The sequence below is a fragment of the Hipposideros armiger genome, unplaced genomic scaffold (assembly GCF_001890085.2).
Source record: "Hipposideros armiger isolate ML-2016 unplaced genomic scaffold, ASM189008v1 scaffold_104, whole genome shotgun sequence".
In the NCBI taxonomy this organism is placed as follows: domain Eukaryota; kingdom Metazoa; phylum Chordata; class Mammalia; order Chiroptera; family Hipposideridae; genus Hipposideros; species Hipposideros armiger.
The window spans coordinates 151,732-176,857 of record NW_017731454.1 but is presented as its reverse complement, the minus strand read 5'-3'; the positions used below and the strand labels follow the sequence as shown (position 1 = coordinate 176,857).

Sequence of the window (25,126 nt, the reverse complement as noted above, 5' to 3'; positions counted from 1 at the left end):
CATTACTGCCATTAGTAGTTATAGTCAGTAGTGGTGGTGTGGTAATTGTAGTAAGTATAAATCAGCTTATCATCTCTATAGGACAATGTCGCAATTTTTCCCAGCTGTCAGGTCTGCTTATTTTTTTTCCCCAAAAGCTCTCAGTGTGTCATTTAGAGAATGAGATTAAAAACACCCTCTGTTTGAAAATGTATAAATATTTATAAAGTATTATGAAATAATGACTATGTTCACAAAGAGTGGGGTAAAAACATACCAAATGCAGAAGTAGGCATATGATATATAATTCTTTAAATATTAATTCAGATCTGTAATAGAACAATCAACACCTTAAACATTTCATTGCCTTTTAAATCTTGCTGCTATTTCTGTAAACAGGTACTGTGCTTTATTTGCATTTGGAAACCATCTTTTTAAACAAGCTAATAAAAACTCTTATTTACTAGTAATCACTATCTGTGGCCTTTTCCTTAGCTGCTAAATAATAATGACATATTCAAATGTACAGATCACCCTTCCTCTAACCACAGTCAGAGCACATTTTCAAAATACTCTAGTGTATATATTGCAAGGCTTTGCAGAAGGATTTCCTTAGAGGTTATCATTTTTTTAATCTTTGTTTTGTAAGAGAAGAATCCATATTTAGGATTCAAGAAAGTAGGCATTTGGAGACATTATTCTAAATGCTTTCCACCTAAATATTCTGAAGAATAACAATAAGGAAAATATAGACACTCTGGGTGTATTTTTGCATTACAAACAAGAAAGTGGTGAATACCACAAGCTTCTTAAGGGTAATATATGGATCAAAGTCTATTTTTCATTTTCCTTAATTTTCAACAAATCAGCTCAACAAACATATTCTTCTGAACAAAAGGATAGAAATGGTTATACCGAAACAAAAATATAAATGAAAACCAAAGGAAAAAACCACATAGCACCCTGCCCTGTCCTGCAGGAAACTCAGTTTTGGCAAAGTGGTGAACACTCAAATCTCCCTGTCTTTTTTCTTCTCTCAAATATACATTGAGCGCTTATTATGAACCAGGACATTTTAAGGTTCTTTTCATATAAGTAATGTAACTATAATGCAATATGCTAAGAGCTGTAATAGGTATCTAACAGGGGGACAGTTGTAAAACTGAAGATTTCAGGGAAAACTGACACCTTCAAGCAAGTGGTAACATCTGATCTGGGATTTGAGAGTAGGAATGGAGATAAAGGGATTCTAAGTAAAAGCAAAGCGATTTAAAAAATTACAAGGAGGTAATAAAGTACATGGAGGATAATAGATATGTATCCTCAAAACAAATAAATATGACTGAAAATACTAGATGCTGCTTTCCCACACCCTGGCTTTCCTTCCCTGCCCCGGCTAAATGTGCTGCCTTAGACCAGCAGTGAAGAAATCTGAAACCATCTTTCTAAACCATTAAAGGCAAAGAAAGACCACTTCTTATTTCCTAGACCTAACCCAGTCTCTCACGTGGTTGGCATTGAAAAAATGTCTCTTGGCTGAATGAATCTACTAAGACTGTGAAAACGTCATTCAATTTCTAGAAATCAGATGATTTGCATTTGATGCTGAGTGTTTGGCATGTGTGTATGTGGAGAAAGGGAGGGAATACTAGCCATTTGTGAAGGTAAAAACTGACTCTCCAGTGTACTGGTCCAATGCCAGGAGACAAGGGATGTTGGAAAGGCGATGGCTGGAAGATGACAAGGTACTTAAGAAGGCTTCTGGGTGTTCCAGGGAGTTAAAATCACCGTACAGAGGAAGAGATCCATCACAAAGTACTCTGAGTTCTTAAAGTCATTCATTGATGCCTGGGATCATAACAGAGGACCGTGGATTTTTACAGCTGGAGAAAAATTGGAGATTGTGTATTTCTGAACCACTTAATCTTGAATAGGAACTCTCTGGTGAACCTACTGCATAGTTCTGCATAAAAACCTTCTGGTTTGTTGAAGAATGTGGAGAAAACGTCTTTTTTTTTTTCCCTTCCTTCCTTTTTTTTTTTTTTTTGGCAGCCAAGACGTGTAGAGCTTAATCTAATGAAAGGCACAGTTAAGAGTTTTTGCAAAAGCAGACTATTCACTAACTATTTAGCAGTTAAATAACCAAAAAGCAGCTGGGAGCCTGGAAAAAATAAGGTTGAAGTCCTTTAATTGGAAAAAGTGATTATTTCATACCAGCCAGCAGCACCATGAACTGCCATGATTTTTCTCATTGTCGCTGTTGCTTTTAAACGGGTAGGGGAGAAGACTGAAAAGCCACCCAAACAAACCTTCCTGGTGCAAGATTCCATGCTGAGACACCCGACCAGAGACTGTCTAGAACAATCAATGAGGAACTGACAGTGGTGGCTTGCCCCATGGGGTAGATTTCCAGATAGAAAAGTACTCTTTGCACACACGTATAATTTATGATGTGTGTGTGAGTGTATATGTCTGTATACAGAAATACCATCAGTAAATTTTTTTGAAAGAACTTTTTCCTACTATTACTAATTTTCATTCTTGAGAAATTTTATCTATCTCATTTAAAAAAATTGCTTTCCAAAACAAAGGTAATGTCTACCTCTTTAGATTTCTCTTCTTCATCACCAATATTCTCTGAGAAAAGTCATTGTTCATATTATGCTAAACTCTTCTATGGCTGGATCTTAAGTATTAATAACATTGTACACGTCTTCATATGTGTATGAGAGGGCATCAAGCTCACACCAAATGGACCAATCAGGTGTTTTTAAAATGTCATTATACCACTTCAATCTATATTTCCAATTTTGAATAAGTGCTACTTTATGCTAGAAAATAGTTTCTAAATTGGTATGCCCAAATACTGATTTTTTCCCATAAAAATCAAGAACCTAAGACATGAGACATAAAGAAATAATTCCTTTACCACTTGACATTTATCACTTGCTTTGGCAAGTGTACTTTAACTGCAAATGGAGTCAATGGCAATCCTTAATAAAAGTGAATGCTTCTAGAGAAAAGATCATGCCCTAGTGAGTCTAATAAATATAATTCACTTTTCAATCCAATGGAAATAGTAAAATTTTCTCCTCTACACTTAAAAAATTGATTAAAAATAAATTGAAAACTAACTTTTATGAGAAGTCTAGATCTTCCAACAAGACATTATTTTCCCAAGCCTTAGTAATGATGGCAAGGTAATACGTATTTACAAAAATATATCAATCTGTATCCTTGTATTTTAGATCCTGATGGAAATTCCTAGATCTCCTTTACCAGAAGTAAGCAGGAAGCCCTAGGGACTACAGGTGCTCCTCAACTTACAATGGGGTTACATCCCAATAAATCCATCCTAAGTTGAGAATATTGTAAACCAAAATTACAGTTACACCACCTAGCCTACTGAACATCATAGCTTAGCCTAGCCTACCTTAAACATGCTCAGAACACCTACATTAGCCTACAGTTTGGCAAAACCATCAAACACAAAGCCTATTTTGTAATTGTTGACTATCTCAGCTAATTTATTGCCTACAGTATCCAAAAGAAACTGGCAACATAGTACACTGCAGAGTATCGGTTGCTTACCCTTGTGAACACATGGCTGACTGGGAGTTGTGGCTTGCTCCCCAGCATCACAAGTGCCATACTGCATATTGCTAGCCTGGGAAAGATCAAAATTCAAAACTCGAAGTACAGTTTCTACCTAATGTATGTCTTTTTTGCACCATTGTAAAGTTGAAAAATCATAGGTCGAACCATCATAGGGTAGGACTGTTGTAATGGCTTTTTGTTCTCCACAAGGAAGGAAGAGACCCAAAACCAAAGCACTTAACAGGAAAGGGAGAAGGAATCAATGGCAGTCTCTTGCTCAGGAGGATTCTGTTGTCTAAACATGACAGAGTTAAAAGTTAAAATGCTTCATCCATATTCCAATTAGAAGTTTTATCTCATTTTGTTTAATAAGCAGAGCAAGCTGTTTCTAAATTATTAACAGGTAACGCTGTATCTTTCCATTGTATACTATTTTATCTGCAGTGCTAAAACAGTGCTTAGCATATACTAGGTGCTCAATAAATATTTGCTGAGTTAATTCTCTCAGGAATATTCTAAGATAAGTGTTTAGACCTATTTGGGGCTGCGATATCAACTTAGTATGCCCCCAACCAGTATATTTTGATAAATGAAACAGAAAAGAAAAAAGGAGTACATTGCATAACTTGGGTATTATTTTGTGGAACCTGCTTCTGTTAATGTATCTATGTGAGCGCTGGGTCATGTTCTGTTAGTGGGTGATAAAATCATTTCAGTGAGTCACGACTGTCATAAAAGAAAATAAATACAATAAGGTAGGATAAGATAGAATGGGATGGAAAATATCAGAGTGCATCACATGTAGTAAGTGTTTTTTCAGGAAACTTTTATTTGTTATCCATTAAAAACGATCTCCAGTGGACTGTAATGCAAGGTCATTTTTTACTGTTGGAAGAAGTAAAAATTAGTTTGAGAAACAAGTGCATTTGGATCAGGCCTGAGTTGCTCAGCTGTGTGTGGGGTGGCCTGTGGAGCTGTGTTCCCGGAAGCATGTTTCTCAGGCGTCCCTGTGGAGTTGTGCAGCACAGGAGCCCTGCTCTATGGTATCAGTGATAAATACTCTCTCCCAGACCTTTACCCATGGGTCTTGGTTAGATGTTCCAAACTTCCCTGGACTAGCTCCTACCCCAAAAGTATCTCAGCAACTTCTTCAGAATTCTGTTGTCTTGTTCCATTTGTCATCTGTAAAAAGGTGAGTTTTACTTGGAATTTACAAGAAGTTTAATTATTTATGATTTGATTTATTTAGTACTACATGCATGTGGAAATCTATTTTGTGAAAATCAATTTTGATAACAGCATAGGAATATTTTTAAGTGTTATTTTTTTGTAGAGTTAACATTACTGCCTAGAATTTGGGTCTTTTAGAAGCTGCTTCACTGTTTGCGGGCCACTTGATTTTAGTAAATAATAGCTTAGGCATCTCCTAGAGAACTGAAGGATTCCTAGTGGTTTTATGAGTGAGCTTAGTATTGCAATGGAATAAAATTCTCCCAATTTGCACACTGGGACAATTTATTTCTTGAAAGGTACAAAATAGATAATTGAATCAGCAAACATATCACACCCCTCTGAGTTCTGTTATCTTTGATTACACACACTTCAATGTCTAAAGTCAAACACATTTTAACTCCTTCTTTTGTACACAAGGAAATATTAAACCTGAAATACGTAAGCAAGCAAGTGTGTATTCCTGATATTAGAAAACCTTCTTAAACAGCAAGACATTGTCTGATGTAAAAATATCTTACAGCAAAGAAGAAGTGGCTCATTTTGCAAAAATTTAAGCAAAAGGAGACATAGATTTTTATTACACAATCAAGAATTTAATATAGTTTTGGTATTTGGTTAAAAAACATGAGCAAAGGGCAACTTTTAACCTAGAGGCCTTTACATCAGATGAGGGATGAAACCTGGGCATTTAAAAATGTGGGTGGAAATACTTTCAATAGCAACTATGATTAATTCAGACATGACCTTCAAAAAGCCTCTGCTTTGCTTCCATCTACATTAGTCTATAGAAGACTAGGTTATTTCTACACAAACTTCCCATATCCTGAGAGGGCTAACTCATATAGTACAATGCAGTCTTGAGCCTTTTAATCCCATAATCTTTATGCACCTGTAACCTCAAAAGTAGGAAAGACAATTTACCTTTATTTTCTTTCTTGCATGTTCTGAGAATAAATAAATACATACAACAAAAAACCAACCTCATTACTTTGCAGTCTTTTACCCAAAGTGTTCTTTTGTGGTTTCTCTTTCAGTTTTTATACCTACCATATCAATGGTTGTAGAGTTTCAACCAAATGTATTTTGTGCTGAAATAAAACTTTCTTTTCCAGAGTTTAATATATATATATATATATATATATATATATATATAAATAAATATATACGAACTTATATTTATTTGCAGGTTTATTTATATTCTTGTTAGTCAATGTATATATATCTTTGAACTAAGGCAAATAAATGTTTGTATTCTTTTCTGGTACAAACTCATACTCTGCTCCTTGAGAGGATTATACTTTCAGGTGTTTAGAAGAGTTGGTTAAATGTTTTTATTAGAAAAAAATAAGAGAATATAAAAAGCATTTTAAAGTGAAAAGGTTATATTTAATGACTATCATATTGGAGGAAGAGAAGGTTGTTAAATTAGTTAGTGGAGTAGTCTAAATCTGTATTTCTTTGAAAACTGAAAAACCATAGGGCCATGGAAAGGATGGGTTGTCATGTGAACAATGACAGTGCTAGGTACTCCGCAGAGGCCCAGGGTACTGGACACTGACAGAACTAAGTCCTGTGCAGAAGCTCAGGGTACTGGACATGACAGAGCTAAGTCCTGTGCAGAGGTCTTGGTTACTGGCATGTGTGTTTTTTGTTTTATGGCCAGCAAGTGGGCAGCAGTCAGAGGCCTGAGGAGTCTTGGGTCAGTCAAGGGCACTCGATTTTGGATTCCTCTCTAAACCAAAACACCACAGGACACATGCTGGATCTACTGAAATGCTGAAACTTGTCTCACATCATCAACTGGAAGTTGCTTTCAATTCACTACCGATGGATTTCCGAACATACCTGCACTCAGCAGTTCGAGTGATTGCACTGAGATCAGGAACTTTGGGGGTTTGGTTACCAGCTTTACTAGAGCTGGGCTTTAAAACTTGAGGAATGTCACCAAGTGTCCTACTGGTCAGTTTCTAAATGAGTTATGTGCAAATATTAAACTTTATTTGTAATTTGATATCCAAAAAGCTAATAGACACCTGTAAATTTTACAATTAAAGAGTTTAGCCAGCTTTAGTGGAAAGGCAATTTCAATACTCCAAATAGAATTAATAAAGCCTAATATTAATAGTCTTAAGTTTTAGAAATGTTTCCTAAGCATTTCATACTTTTTGACCTGATTTTTTTTTATACTATCTTTGCCTCCAATTCCCATACTTGAGTGTGTCCCATAAAATTCATTTATAGGCCTAAAAAGCTTTTGAAAATAAATTACCAATCGAATGAAGCATTTTCAGGGCAAGTGATTTCTTGTCTTAACTGATGTATTAATGTGACATTTTGAGCTGCTGCTTCAGAGAGTGGAAAAAAAGCACTGAATTGAGTGGGAGGTCACTTGAGTTCTGCCCAGGCTTCGTTACCACAGAGCAGAGTTGGCCCATGTTACCTTGAGTCTCTGTCACCTTCACTGTGCTCTCATGCTTGGAGTGCCAAGGCTAGCATCTGCCTAAGTCTCTCTCAAAAGACTACTGACACACTACCCACTGGGCAACCCATTCTCATCTGGGTGAGGTGATACCGATTTATTACCACACAGGTCACCAAATGTGATTCACAAATGAGGGGCAGCTCTCTTGACATTTTGTCTGCATTGACACGAACATTCTAATCACTACCGTATCAGAGTCCAAAGAGAGAAAGCAAATATAACTGACTTTTGTCTAAAAGTGCATCAAAAGTTTACAGACGTGGCTTCTAACTGCATTCATGTGCTTCCTTCCATTCATGATCTGTTGGATATTTTTTAAAGATGCTGAAAGTGAAAAGAGTATTTTTGACCACTAAATGTTTCAGAGGAAGAACTTATGTAGGTGGGAAGAAAATGGATTTTAGAATCAGATGAACCTGAGTTCAAATCCTAATTCAGTTATGCATCATCTTGGACAGTTATTTAAGTTCTCGAGGCTCAGTTTACTCATCTTGAAAATGGGGACACTAATACATTAGATTTTGAGAAACTGCATAAATTAGAAATAATATAGGTATATAATAGGTACTCAATAAATAGCTATAAGTAACATTAGAAGAATAAAATGTCTTTTTCTTCTAATTTTTTACTAGTATGCTAGGAATACTTAGCAAACCTTACAGAGATAGCTGTGACTGTCATCTGACTGAATGCCTTGCTTTGGTGCTTATTTGATGGATGAATAAATGTCAGTGTAAATAAATATTTAGGCTAAGCAATTACAATGACAGAAGATTCAGTTCACTACATAGCAAAAAAAAAAAATGACAGAGACCTCTTCAATATTCAGGTCATCAAAAGAGTTATTTTGATGTAAATTAAATCTACCCATTTTCATAACCACATCAGATCTAGGTACATTAATTAGCATTTAATTTTATTAAGTTTAATATTTAAAAATTTCTTGCTGACCGTGGTTTTTATCAAGCATATGCTTTCTGCTAGCTTACACGTAATTGGTCACATCCATATCATTACTAGATATTTATTTTTGTCCCTTTTAGCTATTTATATGCTAACACTATATTTTCATTAATAAATTTTCAACCTGTGTGTTTTGACACTCCCAGCACTGGAGATCCGGATCCAATGTTTTACAGAGATGCATGGAACAAGAAAATACATGTTCAAGACTATGTAAAGTAAGTCTAAACTTTACAATAAACAAGAATATAAATAAATGTCAGTTTTTCCCATTATAGATAAATTTAAATACATCATTAATAAAATACATACACTTTGCAATATGAACTGAGACCTGAAACAAAGTAAGTTGAGGTAAGGGGTATAAAATTTAAAGATATAATACAATGAGACTAACAACTTCTCATTTAAATAATTGAAGGTATGCTTAATAAATATGGTGCATTTTTAAATAGTAACTAATGTTATGTAACTTTAATCTGCTAAATGCATAAGATTAAATTTTCATTTGTGGAGAATTATCTCAAAAGGGATATGAGTCACTGAAAAGTTGGAAGCCCATATGGAATAAGTATCCTGTTAAACACATAGAAAATATTTTCATGAGATTCCTTAGACTAAAGATATCAAGAAGGCACTAATGATTTCAATTCTCTTCTCCACCTTATATTCTTTTTCATGCAAGAGGTAAACGAACAGTTCTTCATTAAATACTGACATCAAAACATAACACACAAGTTGTGGAGGACGGCAGGTGTGAGCAGTGACACCAGGAAGGAAGACACTTGATTTTACTATCAGCAAGAAAGGCATGTAGGTTATAATGCGTTTCCAGCAGGGTGGTATATAATACATACAGTCTATATGTATCTATACAATAGCTTATTACTAAAAGCCTCCGCAGTTTTCTCATTTCCAGCAGCGATCTGGATTTTAAAGCCCGCTGTTTTCATATCTGAATAACATTATCTCTACAATCATCCTTCATTTCCCACAAATCTCCCTAATCATTAGTGTTGGGTTTTGGGTATTCTTTCTAATGTTTTCATGGTCAAATTTTCTGATGTCTCACTGAATTTACCTCTTTAGTGCTTCTTGACCGTTTCTTTTTTTAATAACAATTTCTGAGGACTCTGTTGCACAAAATACAGTTTCTAATGTGTCTGCTTTAAAATAAAATTGTCTCCTTCATTAATAGTAGATGAAGAGATACAATAAATTTGGGTTCAAAAGCTTAATGTCAATGCTGAAGATAATGGTTTAGTTCTACAAGAAAATTGTAAAAACAATTTCAAGATCAAAAATTCTGGAAATCAGGTGTTCAAGCCTTTGTTTATTAGAAAACTTAAATTATTACCCTTTTAAAAAAGGAAGTAGCCAATGTCCACTTTTGAATTTTCTCAAACAAATACTACTACTACTACTAATAATAATAAAGGATAGCAAACTAGGTTAAGAAAACACATTAGAAGACAGCTTTCTATTTCATACAACTTCTAGTTATCTTTTCCTATTTATTCACCTATTTCTGGTCAGCAGGAAGAACAGAAAATCCATTTATTTTTGCAGTTTTGGGTTTTTCAATGAGCTTCATTTACCTGAATACAAACAAAAGCTAGGGGAAACGACCTTTTACCGGCATAGACCAGCACACATCTCACCAACTGGAACACCTGGCAGTTCTACGGCTTCTTTTGTAGGTTAGAGTCCAATGGTTATACGACCAGCTGAAAGTCAAGCATTATTCCAAATGACACAGATTGACAACAAATAACGGAAACACACGGAATCCCCTTGGTTGTTTTTTCCCTAATAGACAAATTCCTAGCATCCTGTCACTATAATTATAAATACTAAAGAAATGAGAATTTCACAACGGGGAAGGATAATTTCTTATCATAATAAATATTTTGGTACAAATGTTAAAAAAACAAAAACGTAGAAAAGTTTAGTACCTTTGGGTACTTTTTTCTAATAAAACCATACCTGCTTCAGAACTTGTTTGATTATAGCTGCTAACAATGCTGTTTGGTATCACTGGAGTGGAGGACGTTGCAATTCTTGACTGAGGTGGGTTGGGATGTAATGAATTTCCTAAAGCCATGCCCGACTGACTGAGCATCCCACAGTTCCCGCTAGCCTGAATCTGATTTATTAAACCTGCAAGGTGGTGGTTTGGGACTGGGCTGTTACTGTGGACAAAGTTAGTGTTTGCATTGTGGCAGTGCACGGCTTCCCCTCGTAAAGGTATGTTCTGTGTCAGTGAATTCTGAAGAACACTGGAGTTCATACTGGGGTCGGGAAAATGCAGCTGGTTAGCAGAGCAAGGCAAAGCAGTATTTGAGCCCCCACAACCCGGGGTACTATTGCTACTCAAGTGAGTGCTTTGACAACTCATAGACTGAAGTAACTGAGACATTGAACTGATGGGAAACGAACCCTGACCTTGCTTCCGTAGCAAGTCGGGTCCAGGTTTAGGAACCGCAGAACTATCCATTTGAGACTGTCTGAGCAAACTCAACACTGTGGTAGGTGGTTGTTTTCTTTTCCGCAATGAGTCTTTTTGCTGAGACATCAGCTTATCTCTTAGTGCTGCTCGGCCACTTTGCCCTTCACCTGTGGGGAGAAGCATGTTGGCAGTAGGAGGGAACATGGTGTTTAAAGTGCTATGTCCTTCAGTGTTGCCACTGCCAGCAACAGCTCCAGAACTGCTACTGCTGCTACTGTTGTTACTAGCAAGTTTGTTTTGATTTGCTAGCTGTGCTTTGGCTGCTGCTGAGAGTAAACTACTTGCTGGAAAGGAGGCAGCATTGTGCTGGTTCAAGATCTGATTTAAAGGCATTCCCAGCAAACCAGGCTGACTCTTTACAGAACCACTTCCGGCAGATGCAGTAGGAAAGGCTGCACTGCTTGGGGTATTTAGTACATTACTCATTCCAGCAATTAATGGGTTAGGGATATCCTTGTACTGATGATGTCCATCGGACTTGGTAGAAGGGCTTGATGGCATTGATGGCCTCGGGGACCCTATTGTTGACCTTGGTGACCTGGGTGGAACCTTAATACCACTACAAGTGGCCTGGGGTCCTAGAGGTGGCATCATGAAATTTCCGTGATCTGATGATGTGGAAGATGAGCGTGATCTTTGGGGCGATGCCTCAATCCTTCCAATTCCAGCCCCCATCATGTGCACTGGGGATGTCACTGGAGAAGGGGACAGGGAGGTTGAAGCTGAATGCTGAACTCTTTGTACATGACTCCCGTGATTCATGTGACCAGGTTTTACAGTTGGCAAAGGGAGATTACTTGGCAAAGGAACGACAGCAGGAGGCATGCTTACATTCATCACAGGTACCTGAGAGTGGACATTTGAATGGAAACTGGTTGGATTAATGATAACAGGGTTCTGATTCACCGGTTTACTAGGAATAGGGTCAAGAATGCCAAGTGGATCTTTCTCAGATGTTAATGGCTTTTTCTGAAGAGCACAAGAAGGTGGAGGAGGGGGAGGTGGGCCTTGGGGCGGTTTGTGGTGGAACATTGCTCGTGGTATTTCCATAGCAGTTGAAAAATTACACATGGGTTTTTTCATTACTGGACTCTTTGTAGTCAAGGTTGGGGAAAGAGGTATATTAGTCCTTCCAGCCATTGCACAGGATGACTGTACAGGAGAACCATGTAGCATTACTGAAGATGGAGAAAGAGGAGTCCTATTCAGGTGAATGGGACTAGAATTGGGAGCTCCATGAAAACCAGGATTATTTCTTGGGAAAACATCAGGGCTTCCAAGTGGGTCAGTCCTCGGAGAGATCGAGCCATCTCCATATATCTGGGAGCCTGACGACGCCGGGCTGGGCAGGCCTCCGTGGCTGCCACGAAATGGAGATTTCTGTCCGTGTTCGTTGCTGCCCAATCTCTGCCGGGGGTACACAGGGTGGAGTTCTTGTTGCTGGCTTCCAGGCAGGTCTTGTACATACAGCCTTCCCACGGCATTCGATGATCCGATCATTAACTTGAAGGGATTCTTACATTCAGGCATTATAGAATTTGTAATTCCTTCATGAGACTTGTTTCTTATAGATCTTGGAGTTGCTGCCCGTGAAGGTACTACTGGAGTTGCATCTGATGGGAAAGAGAAAAGAAATTCTGTGAGTCGTCTCGGTTCTTTTGTGTTTGGGGTGGGTGGGGGAATAAAAGACGGACGGGGAAGGAAAGGCACCTGAAAATAGAAATTTGCAAATGGAAGCTGTGCCTTGGTGCAACTACAAGTTCTGCACTCTACATTAAACTTTGATTTAAAAAAGGCATTATTATTCTCCCTTCACTAAGGTTCTCAATAACTGCTCATTATGCTTGTTTGCCTCTTATCTGTTGAGAAAGGCTGAGGATCTGAATCAGTTCATACTGACATTAGCCATTCTAATAATATTTAGAGAATGCAAAATCAAGACTGACAGCCCAGATGGAAATGGCGATATTACTATCTTGTTGGATTTGAATTTTTTTAGGAACACGGTCAAGAGAGAAAATTATCATCTGTGTGGCATACTGTTTTCTTGGGTGTTTTAAATAAATTGCCATTTTCACCAGAAAATCTGTTACTTTATAAATGTTTCTGTTACTTTACTGAAACCTCCTCAGGACAGCTACAGAAACCCTTCCTTATTCCGCCATTTTCACTGTGAGAGTAAAGGAGTCTTACTTTTTTTGAATTCAGTGAATGGGATTTGGAACCTTGCATAAGGGGAGTGGTAATAACAGTAAATGCAGGAATACTGCAGTCCTGCTTAGCTTCCATCAAGTCTGTAACCCTGCAGGTTCTTTGCCGTTAATCAGTCACTGGTGCAAAAACAGCTTTAGTCCGTCAACTTAGGTAAAAAGACTGCACGTCTTTTTTTTTTTTTTTTTAGCTGAGCCATCCTGCCACCTGTTGGCAGCTCAGCTCAGGCTGGGCATCGAACCGCTGTTGCTCAGAGCTCAAACTCTTGAGCTAGCTCTTAACTAACTGAGACACTCGGCTGGCCCACTGCATGTCTTTTATTAGGATAGAATTCCTATGCAAAATTTAGTCCGAATTGCTAAACCTTTAGTACTGGGTTCTAACTGAGTGTTCTCCTTTTACAGAATGTATTGCTCCCTCCCTGGCTGTTTGGAATCCCTTCAGCTCCTTTGGAGATCAATCAGCATAGTACAGGCAACAAAAGCAGGCTGATTCATTAGACAGAATTTTCACTCTAACTTGTCAGAATTTTAGGTTGAAGTTTTTTAGCCCCTAAGGATGTTTAACTATTTTATAAAGTTGTGCCTTCTAAAACAGGGATAGCAAATAAAATTAGTTTCATAGGCCAATTGCTGTCAACTGGTGGTGACTGCTGAGAAAGCTACATTGAAAAGGAGACTGAGCTTTAGCCGGGCTTCATGACAAAATGCCATTGAGTCTATATTCCAGGAACGGAGATGAGAGTGGTACCATTCATACTATATATTGGCCATTCCTATCCTGGGACTACAACATATTTGCAAGTGTACTTAGATTCATTTGTAATCAGAGGTATATATATATATATATATATATATATTTCTGATCTATAAATACTTATGATATATGTATGTATATATATATTTATATGGATCATTGCACATTTAAGATAAATATACTTCTCCTACTGGCCAGATAGTATACAGGTCAAATCATATCATAATAATTTCTAACACAGTGGTTCTCCCACCTTGGGCACACAGAATTCTAGGTAGGGTGCATTCAAGAAGTAAAAACAAATATATTTTTCTTGGGAAATGTGGGTTTTCGTTTTCTGGCATGGTAGAGATTCTTGATAGAGTGATTTCTGGATATCATATATATGAAAAGTTGAGAACAAATAATACAAAAGAATTGCAGCATATAAACACAACTGAACTTATTTTCTTGTTAAAAAAGATATTTAAAGTTTGTAATAAAATAAGAATATGTGAAAAAATAGTTGGGGTACTGTAATTGGCATATAGTGAGAACACAGCTCTTTGCATTAGTATTATTAGATTGACTGTGTCCTCTTTAATAATAAAACTATGGACTTGTGTCTTTTCTTGGGTATTTATATAATTATCTACAGTTCAGTTATTAAAAACATAGACATTTGCATTTTTTATATTCCACAGAATTTAGAAAATGGCTGTGGCTTAGAAAGGATTTCTTTCATACCTGAGAAAAAATAGTTACCATATTTAAAATAACAGGAACACTAAACAAACAAGTCATGCTGCTGTTATGTTACAATGAGGAACGAAAGTATTACAGGAGCTGGCAAATGTAAATGCTAGGCACCAATCAAGGGCTTTCAGTGTATTCAAGGAGACCTTTCGAAAGAATAAGCAGAAAGTAAATATATATGTTTATGCATGTAAAATAGAGGTGAAAACTACATGAGTCTTAACTTTCAATGATTTAAAGCTCAACCTTATATATAACATAGTTAAAAACTAGGAAATTGAAATACATGCTATGCCTGAAGCTAGTAAACGAGGAGCACTGAATCCAAGAAAGTATACCATTTTAAAAGGGGGTGGAGGTATACCCCTTATACCTGTATTAACTAAATATTTACATTTATTTTCAATACTGAAATTTGTATGTATAGGGCATGACAAAGTCGCTAGATCAAGATTCTGTTAAGGTTATGAAAAAGGCAACAGGGCAAATTCTGTAGAAAGAGGTAAAACTGTGATATAATGTCATATGAGAATAGCAGCAGATATGAGCATGTGCAAATGCATGTGCAAGGTAATAAGCAAAACTGAAAACACAGTTACATCAAGGGGGCAGGGTAATGGTAAATTTTAAATAATTTATTACTAGTAAGTCTCTTTAAATTCTTGCAATATCTTTTAATTAAAAAAAATATAGCTCATTAAAAGTAAAAGAAAAATCCCTTAAAAGATTTTTTTCTTACATACCTTAGTGGAGCCAATTTTTTTCTGATCATTCCTTTTAAAGTTTAAAGGTTAAAGGGTTATTGGAAAGGAGCTCTCTGCTAACAGCTGCCAAATTTCTCTCCTGCTCTCGTCACATGAGTTCTCAGTGTAAATCTTTACCTGGATGATATCATGATTGCTCCTCTTTGTATCTCAGGCTGTCCATAATTTGGCCCCAGTTTATATATGCAAGCTTACTCTTCTCAAGTCAGACTAGTTTCCATATCATCGCTTCTACTCATTCTGGATAAAAATTTTCTTATTTCCCTCATATATCTAAATCCTACCATTTTCTGGGGTTGGTCCAAATCTGAGTTCTGCAATAAAGCCTTCTCTGATGAATACGGGTTACACTTGTCATCCCTGTTTTTCAGAACTCTGCAGAACAATATTACTTATCTTTCATAAACAAATGCCTCGGCACTTGGACATATTTTATCCTGAATTTACTAATCAAGTGTTAAGTTGATTGTAATATTTTGGAGGGAGTTAATATTCTCGCCCTTAGAAAAAGAAGTTCCTCAGTCTCAAAGGATAATTCCTCAGATTACATATTAATCGTGAAGGGAAAGGGTACCTGAACAATGGAGAACTCAGATGGACGTAACTATAACCAAGCTTTATGTCATCAATATGGGATAACTGACATTAAGTGCCTCTTACTGAGGACATAACATCACCTATGCAGTATTCCTAGGAAAATATGTTTAACCTGAGTATTAATATGAGGAAACAATCAGACAAATTCAAATTGAAGAACAGCCTATAAAATTGACCTAGACTCTTCAAAAATGTCAATGCCATCAAAGAATGAAAGTCTGGGGAACTGATGTAAAGAAACATAACAACTAATTGTAGTGTACAATCTTTAACTGCATTCTGGATTAAAAAAAAAACAACTGTAAGTAATTATTAGGACTGGAAAAATCTGAATACAGACTGCATATTGAATAATATTATACAAATGTTAAATTTCCTGAATATGAGAATTTGATTTTGGTTTGTGAGCAGAATGTCCTTGTGTGTCGAACTATTTAGGGGTCAATTGTCACAATATCGGCAACTTCTGCACCGAAATCCTCATTGGTGGATCTAGGTGAAGTGTACAGGGGTTCGCCATGAGCTGTTCATACACTTTTTCTGCAGCTTTGAAATTTTTAAAAAATGAAAGCATGCATGTATGCATGTTGAGGGAGTCATAAAAAGTCCCTGGCAAGGTAGTATGTTAGTAGGTGCTCAATAAATAGCTACGAAGTGACTGAGGGAATAACACTGCTAGTTGCATTTGAGGACTTGATAACCACACATTCCAATACAGCCCTAGGAAAAAGGCTACATTTGTTTCCTAAAGATCCGTGTCACTTTCTCTTGTTAGCTCAACTCTACATACCTGCATAGCCTTTGTATGTGCCAGTTGGTATTTACTCTAATTGTTTAACTAGATGATTTGGATAGGAACTTGGAAAATGCTTGGCAAAGTGATTCCTCATGGCTCCTTCTCTAGGAGAGGAGTGGGGAGGACAATTCCTAAACCCTTAACTATATCACATACTTGTTCCTCCTCCGGGACTGGTGAGCACCAGAGAAGGATGTGGGGCTTCCATGCTTTTATGAAGTGTGGCCACTGCAATGATTTTTCTTTTATGTATGCATAGCTTTGTGACATCTTCATCTGCCTTCACATCTTCTGCAGTCCTCTGTTTCACAGCAGCTCCCGGATCAAAATTAAACACCTGGAAAAAGGACAGCCTTTGTTTAGAATACATCTGGGAACGCATGAAATAAAAAGATGCTTTGTTAACAAAACATTTTGCCCGTAGATTAAGCCATACATTGAACTAAAATGTTCTCAAGATTTTAAATTTAAGAAAAGCAGCTTTATATAACTTAATAAACCTGCTGAACTCATGGTTTCTAGTGGCAAAGTAAATCATGAAAATTATCCTAATCCTAAAATAGCCAAGATAAATATATGGAAAGGTATATTATCTGATAATGTTCCCAGTTCTAGATGCTTCCTGGTGTTTTAACAATACAAAAACAGATGAAATACAGTTTCAAATGCTAAAAGCTGACATTTCTACATGCCAAGTTTTCCTTTGGCTTTATTTTACTACTATATTACCTTTCACCTATTGAAAATAATCTATTTCTCTAACTTAAAAAAGTCTTGTTTATTGTGTATATATTTATGAGCTGTTTCAAGTGTCCATTCTCCCCCCCCCCTTTTGGAATGAGATGACACACAAATAAAAAGGAAAAAGATGTCTATTAATCCTAGTTCTAAAATTAGCACTATAATAGATATTCAGTTAACCTGTTTCTATATAGTAAGTAATATTTTATCATTTAAAACAATTTTACCTTCTACCTTGCTAAGGAGCAAAACAGTTTCATGTTTTGGCTAGGAAGGTTCAGCTTTGTGATTTTAGAAACATTGTGGCAGATTTATTAACAAGAGTGCTAAAAATAACATTGCAGATTGAGCAGTTAAAGTAGAGAAAGAAAATATTGCACTATTAAATGATGAGCATAGGTATAGCTGTAATACAAAGGTGCAAAAGAGGTTTTAATGAAATATTTAAGATGAATATAGGTTTGTCACCTTTGAAAATGACTCTGGGATTTGAACTATTCTCCATAATCATTAAGCATTCCAAAATGCATGCAAAAAGACATCTAATTAGATAAAGACTTTAAAATGCATATGTCATTGGAGAAATAATATAAAAATGAAATGCCAAATGAGAAAAGCAAATATATGAAACACCTAACAAAAAAAACACACAAAAAAACTGCCGGTAGATCTGTTGTGAAATGGTTACCTTGGGAAGAATAAGAGGACATTCCAAGCCACACTTGCATGTTCCGTCAGTAAGCAGGTATGTTTTAACCTGCTCCAAGCAAGATAACAAAGACCCACTGGGACTGTAAAAATAGTTTAACAAAACATCAGGAAATAATTCTGACTGTACACAGTATATGAAAAAAGGCATAATTTATAGTCTTACTGTCTTTCACAGGATATTTTCCTACTAAGGGAAAGCATTTTCTTTGTCAATATTATGTTAGCTACTAAATTATAGCCTTTAGCATTATTGCTCTTTCTTTTGAACCAAAATATTTCTCAGGAAAATACAGATCTTCATAGAAAACTAAATAAAAGTATTTTGAAAACCACGAGTAGACTAGGATGGGGAAAAGGCTATTCTTAAGAAAGGACGGAAGCAGGCCAGAAAGGAATAAGAAAACTACATAAAAGTAAATCATTATCATTTTAAACCAGAAAATCTACTTTTAAAGCTGTTTGAGGAAAAACTGAAATTTAGGACCACATTAGAGGTCAAACCAGAAAGTCGCGAAGTGTACCAAAGGTGTAGCTTGGCAAGTGCTTTCCTTTAACCTTGGAGTCTAGAACCAAGTTATCCCTATGTAAGTAAACACAGGTTTCTCTTTTTTCTCCCTCATCCGAGTGTTTCTTTGAAGATAGATCAGTGTAGCCCAACTCAAATTACACTGAAGAGCCAAAAACCTTACTGGCAAAAAGAGAGGAGCCAAGCAAAGGCGGCAAAGGATGGGGACTCTTGAGATAGTGTTTTAGGTGACAGAAAGGTGCCTCACAAGTGTTCTGGCTGGTAAACAGGTAGCACTCTCAATGTGATTAGTCTTCGGGTCACAATAGTCAGTATGATATGTGAATACTGATCAAGTTCAAGTTCACAGATTAGGTACCAATTCAGGTGACAGGATAAGTCTTTTATTTTTATTTATAATGAGGGTTAGTTTAAAATGGGCAATTTGAATTTTAGGACTTTTATTATTAAAATATTGATTTTTACAATCTTGAAAATTATCATATAGTTCTCACTCAAGAACATCTTTTATTTATGACTATTTACCAAACCTTCACTTAAGCCTTCTGATTAAATTGGATTTGACCAGAAATAATACTCTCCATTTTGTATACAAAGGGGTAGACTATTTTGCCTCTATAAACAAACCAGCTTTAAAATGGTTCTATGAACCAGCAGTTCACATTTTATTATGGACATTTATTTATATCAGTGATTTATGCTTGTAGAAAATCTCAGTTAAAATCTTCAACTTGTCAACTCATTCATTCATTTACTTAGGCTAACAAATTTTTTTAGATAAGTAGAGAATAATAATTGCCATATTATAGACTTGAGTTCAACCCTGGTGGAAAGAACCAGATGTTTTCGGGGGTCTGCTCATTGAAATAAAACAAAATTACCAAATAGTTATCATGTGAAGAATTCAAGAGTTTTGTGAAAAACTGTGTAACATTTTACAGTTAAAGAAAGTGTACAGACTGAATCCTAGAGGAGTTTAATTGTAAAATTAAACCCGAAGACAAAAGTTTCTGAATTTTATTAGTACTCTACTCTAGACACTTTAAAAATATTTCCTCTCAGTCAGTCAGCTGGGTTCCTTCCTTCAGTTGTACCTCTTAATTAACTTTTGGGAATAATAATTAACGTAAAAGATAGTTACAAGTCTTATGGCATAGATAAAGCTTAGAATATTGGAAGCAGGTGGGAAATTTAATGTGCAGCCTCAATGCCTCCCTGAGGCAGGAGCACTTGGAGACTACCCTAAGAATTACAGGCAAACTGCACATTTAGAAGGGGGCTGTGGAAGTAGGGCTAACCTCCTATACATGTTCAAGTAATGATTTAACTAGTTATATACAAACCAATCAAACTCATGCTGGCTTAATTTATTTGAAGGTATTTTTTCTTATATTGCAGTTAGTTTTCCAAAGTAATTCTTAGTGTAAGGACTCAGATTTGGAGAACTCACACCAATAGGTAGTAAAGTCTACCTAGACTTGGAAAATCATGAACAAGATAACTGACAGATTCCCAGACTTGACTTGGTTTAAAGTTAATGTTCAGAAATCTGAAAACCCGATTTATCTTTCATAGGGATGAAGACGAAGGAAAAACAATTAAATGATCAAGATTGTAGAGTCATTTGCTCTAAGCTGAATATATACTTGCTCCTTACAGACTAGAACAATCATAAATATGGACAATGACACTGATATCTTGGTATATTATGTTAACAGCAGAGTAATTCTGGTAGTTTGTTAACAGCATTAGCAATAGGAACACTTTGAAAAAGATACCCCATGTGTACGTCTTATCTACCATGGGACAACTCCACACTCCCTGCTTTCTTATCCCTTCACTCCTATTAATATAGAGCACATCTTTAATATTACAGAAACAAAAACTAATGTGCAAAAAGAGTTTCAACTGGTCGTCAAGTTTACCTCAAGAAACACCTTACACGAAACAAACCCAGGACAGAATCTGAACTGACCCTTGAGTTGTTATGGCATAAAATAATTTGTGTTCATATAATGGAAAATACTTCATTCATACAAGTACATCTTTGCACAAATGGAGAATTCCATTGAGCAGAGATATGAATAACTGCACTGAAAGCAATAGCATGAATGTAATGATGCAATGTGGCATCTTTTAAAAAGTTCTAAGTCTATTTCTAATAGTTTGTTATATCACAAAGAAAGATGTATGGCATTCTAACTTTTCATATACTTACTGATAAACTACAAAGTAAGGAACTCAGATGTCAACTACTTAGTAATAAGATCAAAACTTCTTGTCAACAGTTGTTATTCTACTCAGCTTGTTCTACAAGGAATACATGCCATCCAAATTTAAAACAGCAGGTATTTGCATTTTATTTGTATGATTTTTATGTGTGAGATGAAGAGCCATCTCCATCTTTTTCTTTTTCACTATATGTAAGGGAAAAGATTAAAAGCTGCACAGAAAAAAGTAGGAAAATTATTTTTACTTAATATTAGGCGTTAAGAAGTCTAATAATTAAAACTGCTTAGAGATAAAACCACTCAACCTTACATCAGAAAAGCCAAGTGAAGCACTAGGAAGGAGAGAATAACAGTGTGAAGAGACGCGGGGTCTATTTACAGTATTTTACATTTTCCTGTGAGTGTGGTAATGATGCCTATGTTTCTTTTAGAAATCTTCATATTTTTCTTTATCCTTGTTACAGAGATAGCAGAATGACACCTTATCTAAACACAAGTAATGCATAAAAATCTTCTCTTTGTAACCTAAGGCAATTTACATTGCAAAATAGTACAGAATAAAAACCCTTGAATATTTCTAGCACAAAGATCATTTCTTCAAATTTATGTGAGGTGTTGTCAGTCATGATATTTTGTTCCCTCAGAGGAACAGACTCTACCTCCTTAATTTTGGGACTGTGAACTTGGAGGTAGCACAGGTAATAGTAAGGGCTCACCTGACGTAAAGCACTCCGTTGTGATCCACGCGGCGCTGCCAACCCACAGGAACCTGTACCGCTGGAAGACCTCCATCCTTGTCCCCTCCGTCACACTCCTTGCCTCCATTCATTTTCTGTGTCTGCTTGGGACTCTCCAAAGATATCAGCAATAAGATGATATCCTTATATTACAGGGCATGATGGCCTTCAAAAATGGCCAATGCAGCGCAGTGGTTCCCAGACTGTACAAAATGCATTGGGAAGCTTCAGCTCAGTTTGGAACCAAGTCCTTGAAATCTGCCATTGTGGAAAAAATCAGTTTCCCATTATAATCTACATTAAATAATGAATATTTAATTCCTAAGGATGGTCTATATGGGTAAAAAGGAGCGCTTCTGACTAAGGAAAATCATATTCACCAATGCTGGTACCTGTCTGAAGTGGGAGAGGGGAGGAGTGTAAAGTTTTTAGTTCAACATTTTGTCTTGAACCTTGATGTTGGACTAAAATAATCTCTATTGTTTAGAAACCGGTCTCATTTTTATAGTGTGAGTCGGTTAATATTTCCAGGTACTACCCGCCTTTATAGGCCACATTCTTTAAACTTTCTCTTCATCTTCCAATCGGAATCCAAGATGTTGCAGGTTGGTTCATCTGATGTTTTCATGTCTTCAAAATTCCAATAATGTAGCCTGAAACATATGTAAATATGTAAACTGCATATTTAATGTTGAAAAACTGAGAGCCTGCACACTTTTAAAAATTGAATAAACTGCTAAGTGTACCAAACCACGCTGTTGTCCTCTGCCATCAAAATCATGTGACATATTCCACTTGTTTCCTTCTAACTTGATCCATTTACTCCAGTTAAACCAATTAGCTTGCTCTTTACCACATGCAACTTTCTAATTATTAGAGATAGACCCATAATTACAGCATTACACACACACACATACACAGACACACACACACACGTCCTTCTAACTCATAATAAAAGTATATCTATCAAGACCTTTTGGGCTGGCCGAGTGGCTCAGTTGGTTAAGAGCTCGCTCAAGAGTGGGAGCTCTGAGCAACAGCGTTGCCGGTTCGATTCCTGGCCTGAGCTGAGCTGCCAACAGGTGGCAGGATGGCTTAGCTAAAAAGAAAACAAAAACAAACAAACAAACAAACAAAAAAATCTTTTATGACTGACAACTGGGAATTTACGTGTTAATTCAATCATATTTGGTTACTTCTTAACTTCACATACCCCTATGATTTACTTTTCTTTTCTAATCATCATATTGGCCTAAAGAAGAAAAGGTTTGTTTGTTTTAAAAGAAAAACTTAAAAGGAAAATAACTTGTAGTACATTTCCAAATCTAAGAGAAGGTTTCCCCCACTGTTCTTGAATATGAATGGGAATTTCTTTATAGCTAAGATTTACAAGCTTCCTTCTATAACGGGGTACTCCCCTCATTCCTTTATTGAGTCGCAAGGTACTGTTTGGGGAGGACATTTTGGCTTGAAACAGCAGCAGTCAATGCTATTGGGGAATACTTATAAGAGGTCATCTTAATGGAACTGTTAAATAAAAAAAGGTGGCAAATACATTCTAAAAAAGATTTAGTATGTAATCCTTGCAGAGAATGTTATGTCACAGTTGCTAGCATTATTTGTTGTGGTAAACAAGCCTTTTCATAATCAATTTAACATACAGTGTGTGATTACCTTGTGGGTAATCACTCATGAAGATGAATAAAAAAAATGTTCTAATGTTATACGAGTGGGAATTATAGTTTGTGACAAAAATTTCCAGTGCCAGCACCATCCACAGATTCAAAATAATTTATATCTCAAACAACTTAATCAAGTGAAGATTATATGCTCTGGAAAACTGTTAAATCACTTAAGAGTCATATGGAAATAATAAAACTGTTTCAAAAAAATTAAATAAAAATTTAATATTTTAGATAATGTTTAAATATACATATACAACAATCAATAAATTAAACAGTGTAAATAGATATATAACTACTTAATCTACATTCCTAAAAGTATACATAATTAAATTAACCCCAAGCTTTTCTGTTGGATCTCTTCATTGGGAAAGCAGGAGAATGTCTTCTAGTAAAGGGCATCATGTACTCAGGCACACAGCTTATTTGTATGCGTGGCTCTGAGACAGATTAAAGGTCTTGTAATGGAGCATAAGAGGTCTGACAATTCAGTTTGCGAACTTGTTGAAACGATGTTGCTAACCTTTTTTCATATCAGAGGAATTATTCATTATGGATTTGTGCCAACTGGACAGTTAACCAAGTTTATTGGAAGAGCTGAAAAGGCTGTGTGAAAACGTTAGACGACCTGAACTTTTCGCCAACAATTCATGGCTCTTGCATCATGACAATGCACAAGCACACACAGCACTGTCTGTGAGGGAGTTTTTAGCCAGTAAACAAATAACTGTATTGGAACACTCTGCCTCCTCACCTGATCTGGCCCCCAATGACTTCTTTCTTTACCCAAAGATAAAGGAAATATTGAGAGGAAGACATCTGGATGACATTCAGGACATCAAGGGTAATACGACGACAGCTCTGATGGCCATTTTAGAAAAGGAGTTCCAAAATTGCTTTGAAGGGTGGACTAGGCGCTGGTGTTGGTGCATAGCTTCCCAAGGGGAGTGCTTAGAAGGTGACTGTAGTGATATTCAGCAATGAGATACGTAGCACTTTTTCTAGGATGAGTTTGCAAACTTAACTGTCAGACCACGTATATTCATTTAGCTGCAAGTTGGGGAACCATGGGTATGGGTGTGGGAAACACTGGCAGGCAATGGGAAAAGAAGAAACAATTTACTGGGAAAAGTATGGGGCATAAAGAAGAGTGCCGAGTAGTAGGACTCCCAGTTGTGCCTCAAGCTGCATTGCTGGGCCCACTGCACTGTGTCTATGCCTCTCAGAAATGACCCATTTGCAGGGATAGTGTCCCATTTCTGCCTCCCATTCATTGCACCTTTAACCATGGCCCCTGCTGGTCATGTATGTGGTTATTCATATTTTACTCAACAGTTACTGAGCAGCTATTATGTCCTGGGTACTATGTATAGTATGTGCTGTAGTATAAAGATGGTAAGACACCACTTTATCTAAAGCCCAGTGTAATGTATGGCACTCTAAAGAGCTGCTCAGTGTAGAAGACCAGAAAGGAAAGAGGGAGGGATGGAGGGTTAGGAAGGATGGAAAGAGCAAGGAAGGGTGAGTTCCTTTTTCTCAGGTTCCCAGCCTAGTGGAATACCCAGTACTAGTGAAAGATACACGAATTTTCTGCCATCGACTCCCAGTTTTGTCAAAAAGCAACAGACCCTGATAACTGAACCATTTTTTTTATAGTCCCTTTTTATAATCATTTTATTACCTCACTTTTCCTAAAGAAATCTATTCAGTGGTCTCTGGTCATTAGATTGGACCAGCTCTCATTTTTCCTACTTTTGAGCTTTCTGGCCATTTGATATCTTTTTTTTTTTTTTTTTTTTGGTCAGCCTGCTCTTGCATGCGACTCCTATTTCCCCCGAGACTTGCTGGCTTGCTCCAGTAAGTAATTTGTGGATCT

The 25,126-nt window shown here is 36.5% G+C and overlaps 1 protein-coding gene across 10 annotated transcripts in view; it reads right to left on the bottom strand.

The window, feature by feature from the left end:
* The window catches only part of MBD5 (methyl-CpG binding domain protein 5), a 136,398-nt gene that overhangs the window by 35,191 nt on the left and 76,081 nt on the right, over positions 1–25,126 (bottom strand). For 7 of the 10 annotated variants that reach the window (XM_019646542.1, XM_019646532.1, XM_019646541.1 and 4 more), the window contains 4 exons: positions 21,548–22,221; positions 18,052–18,154; positions 16,779–16,959; positions 10,241–12,376 (listed from right to left, as the gene is read on the bottom strand). In XM_019646542.1, coding sequence (XP_019502087.1) covers positions 10,241–12,376; positions 16,779–16,959; positions 18,052–18,154; positions 21,548–21,660 — 2,533 coding nt within the window. In that variant the 5' untranslated portion in view covers positions 21,661–22,221. Of the gene's footprint in view, positions 1–10,240; positions 12,377–16,778; positions 16,960–18,051; positions 18,155–21,547; positions 22,222–22,541; positions 22,571–25,126 lie in introns of those variants that run through there. The other 3 variants (XM_019646535.1, XM_019646539.1, XM_019646538.1) reach the window with 3 other exon arrangements.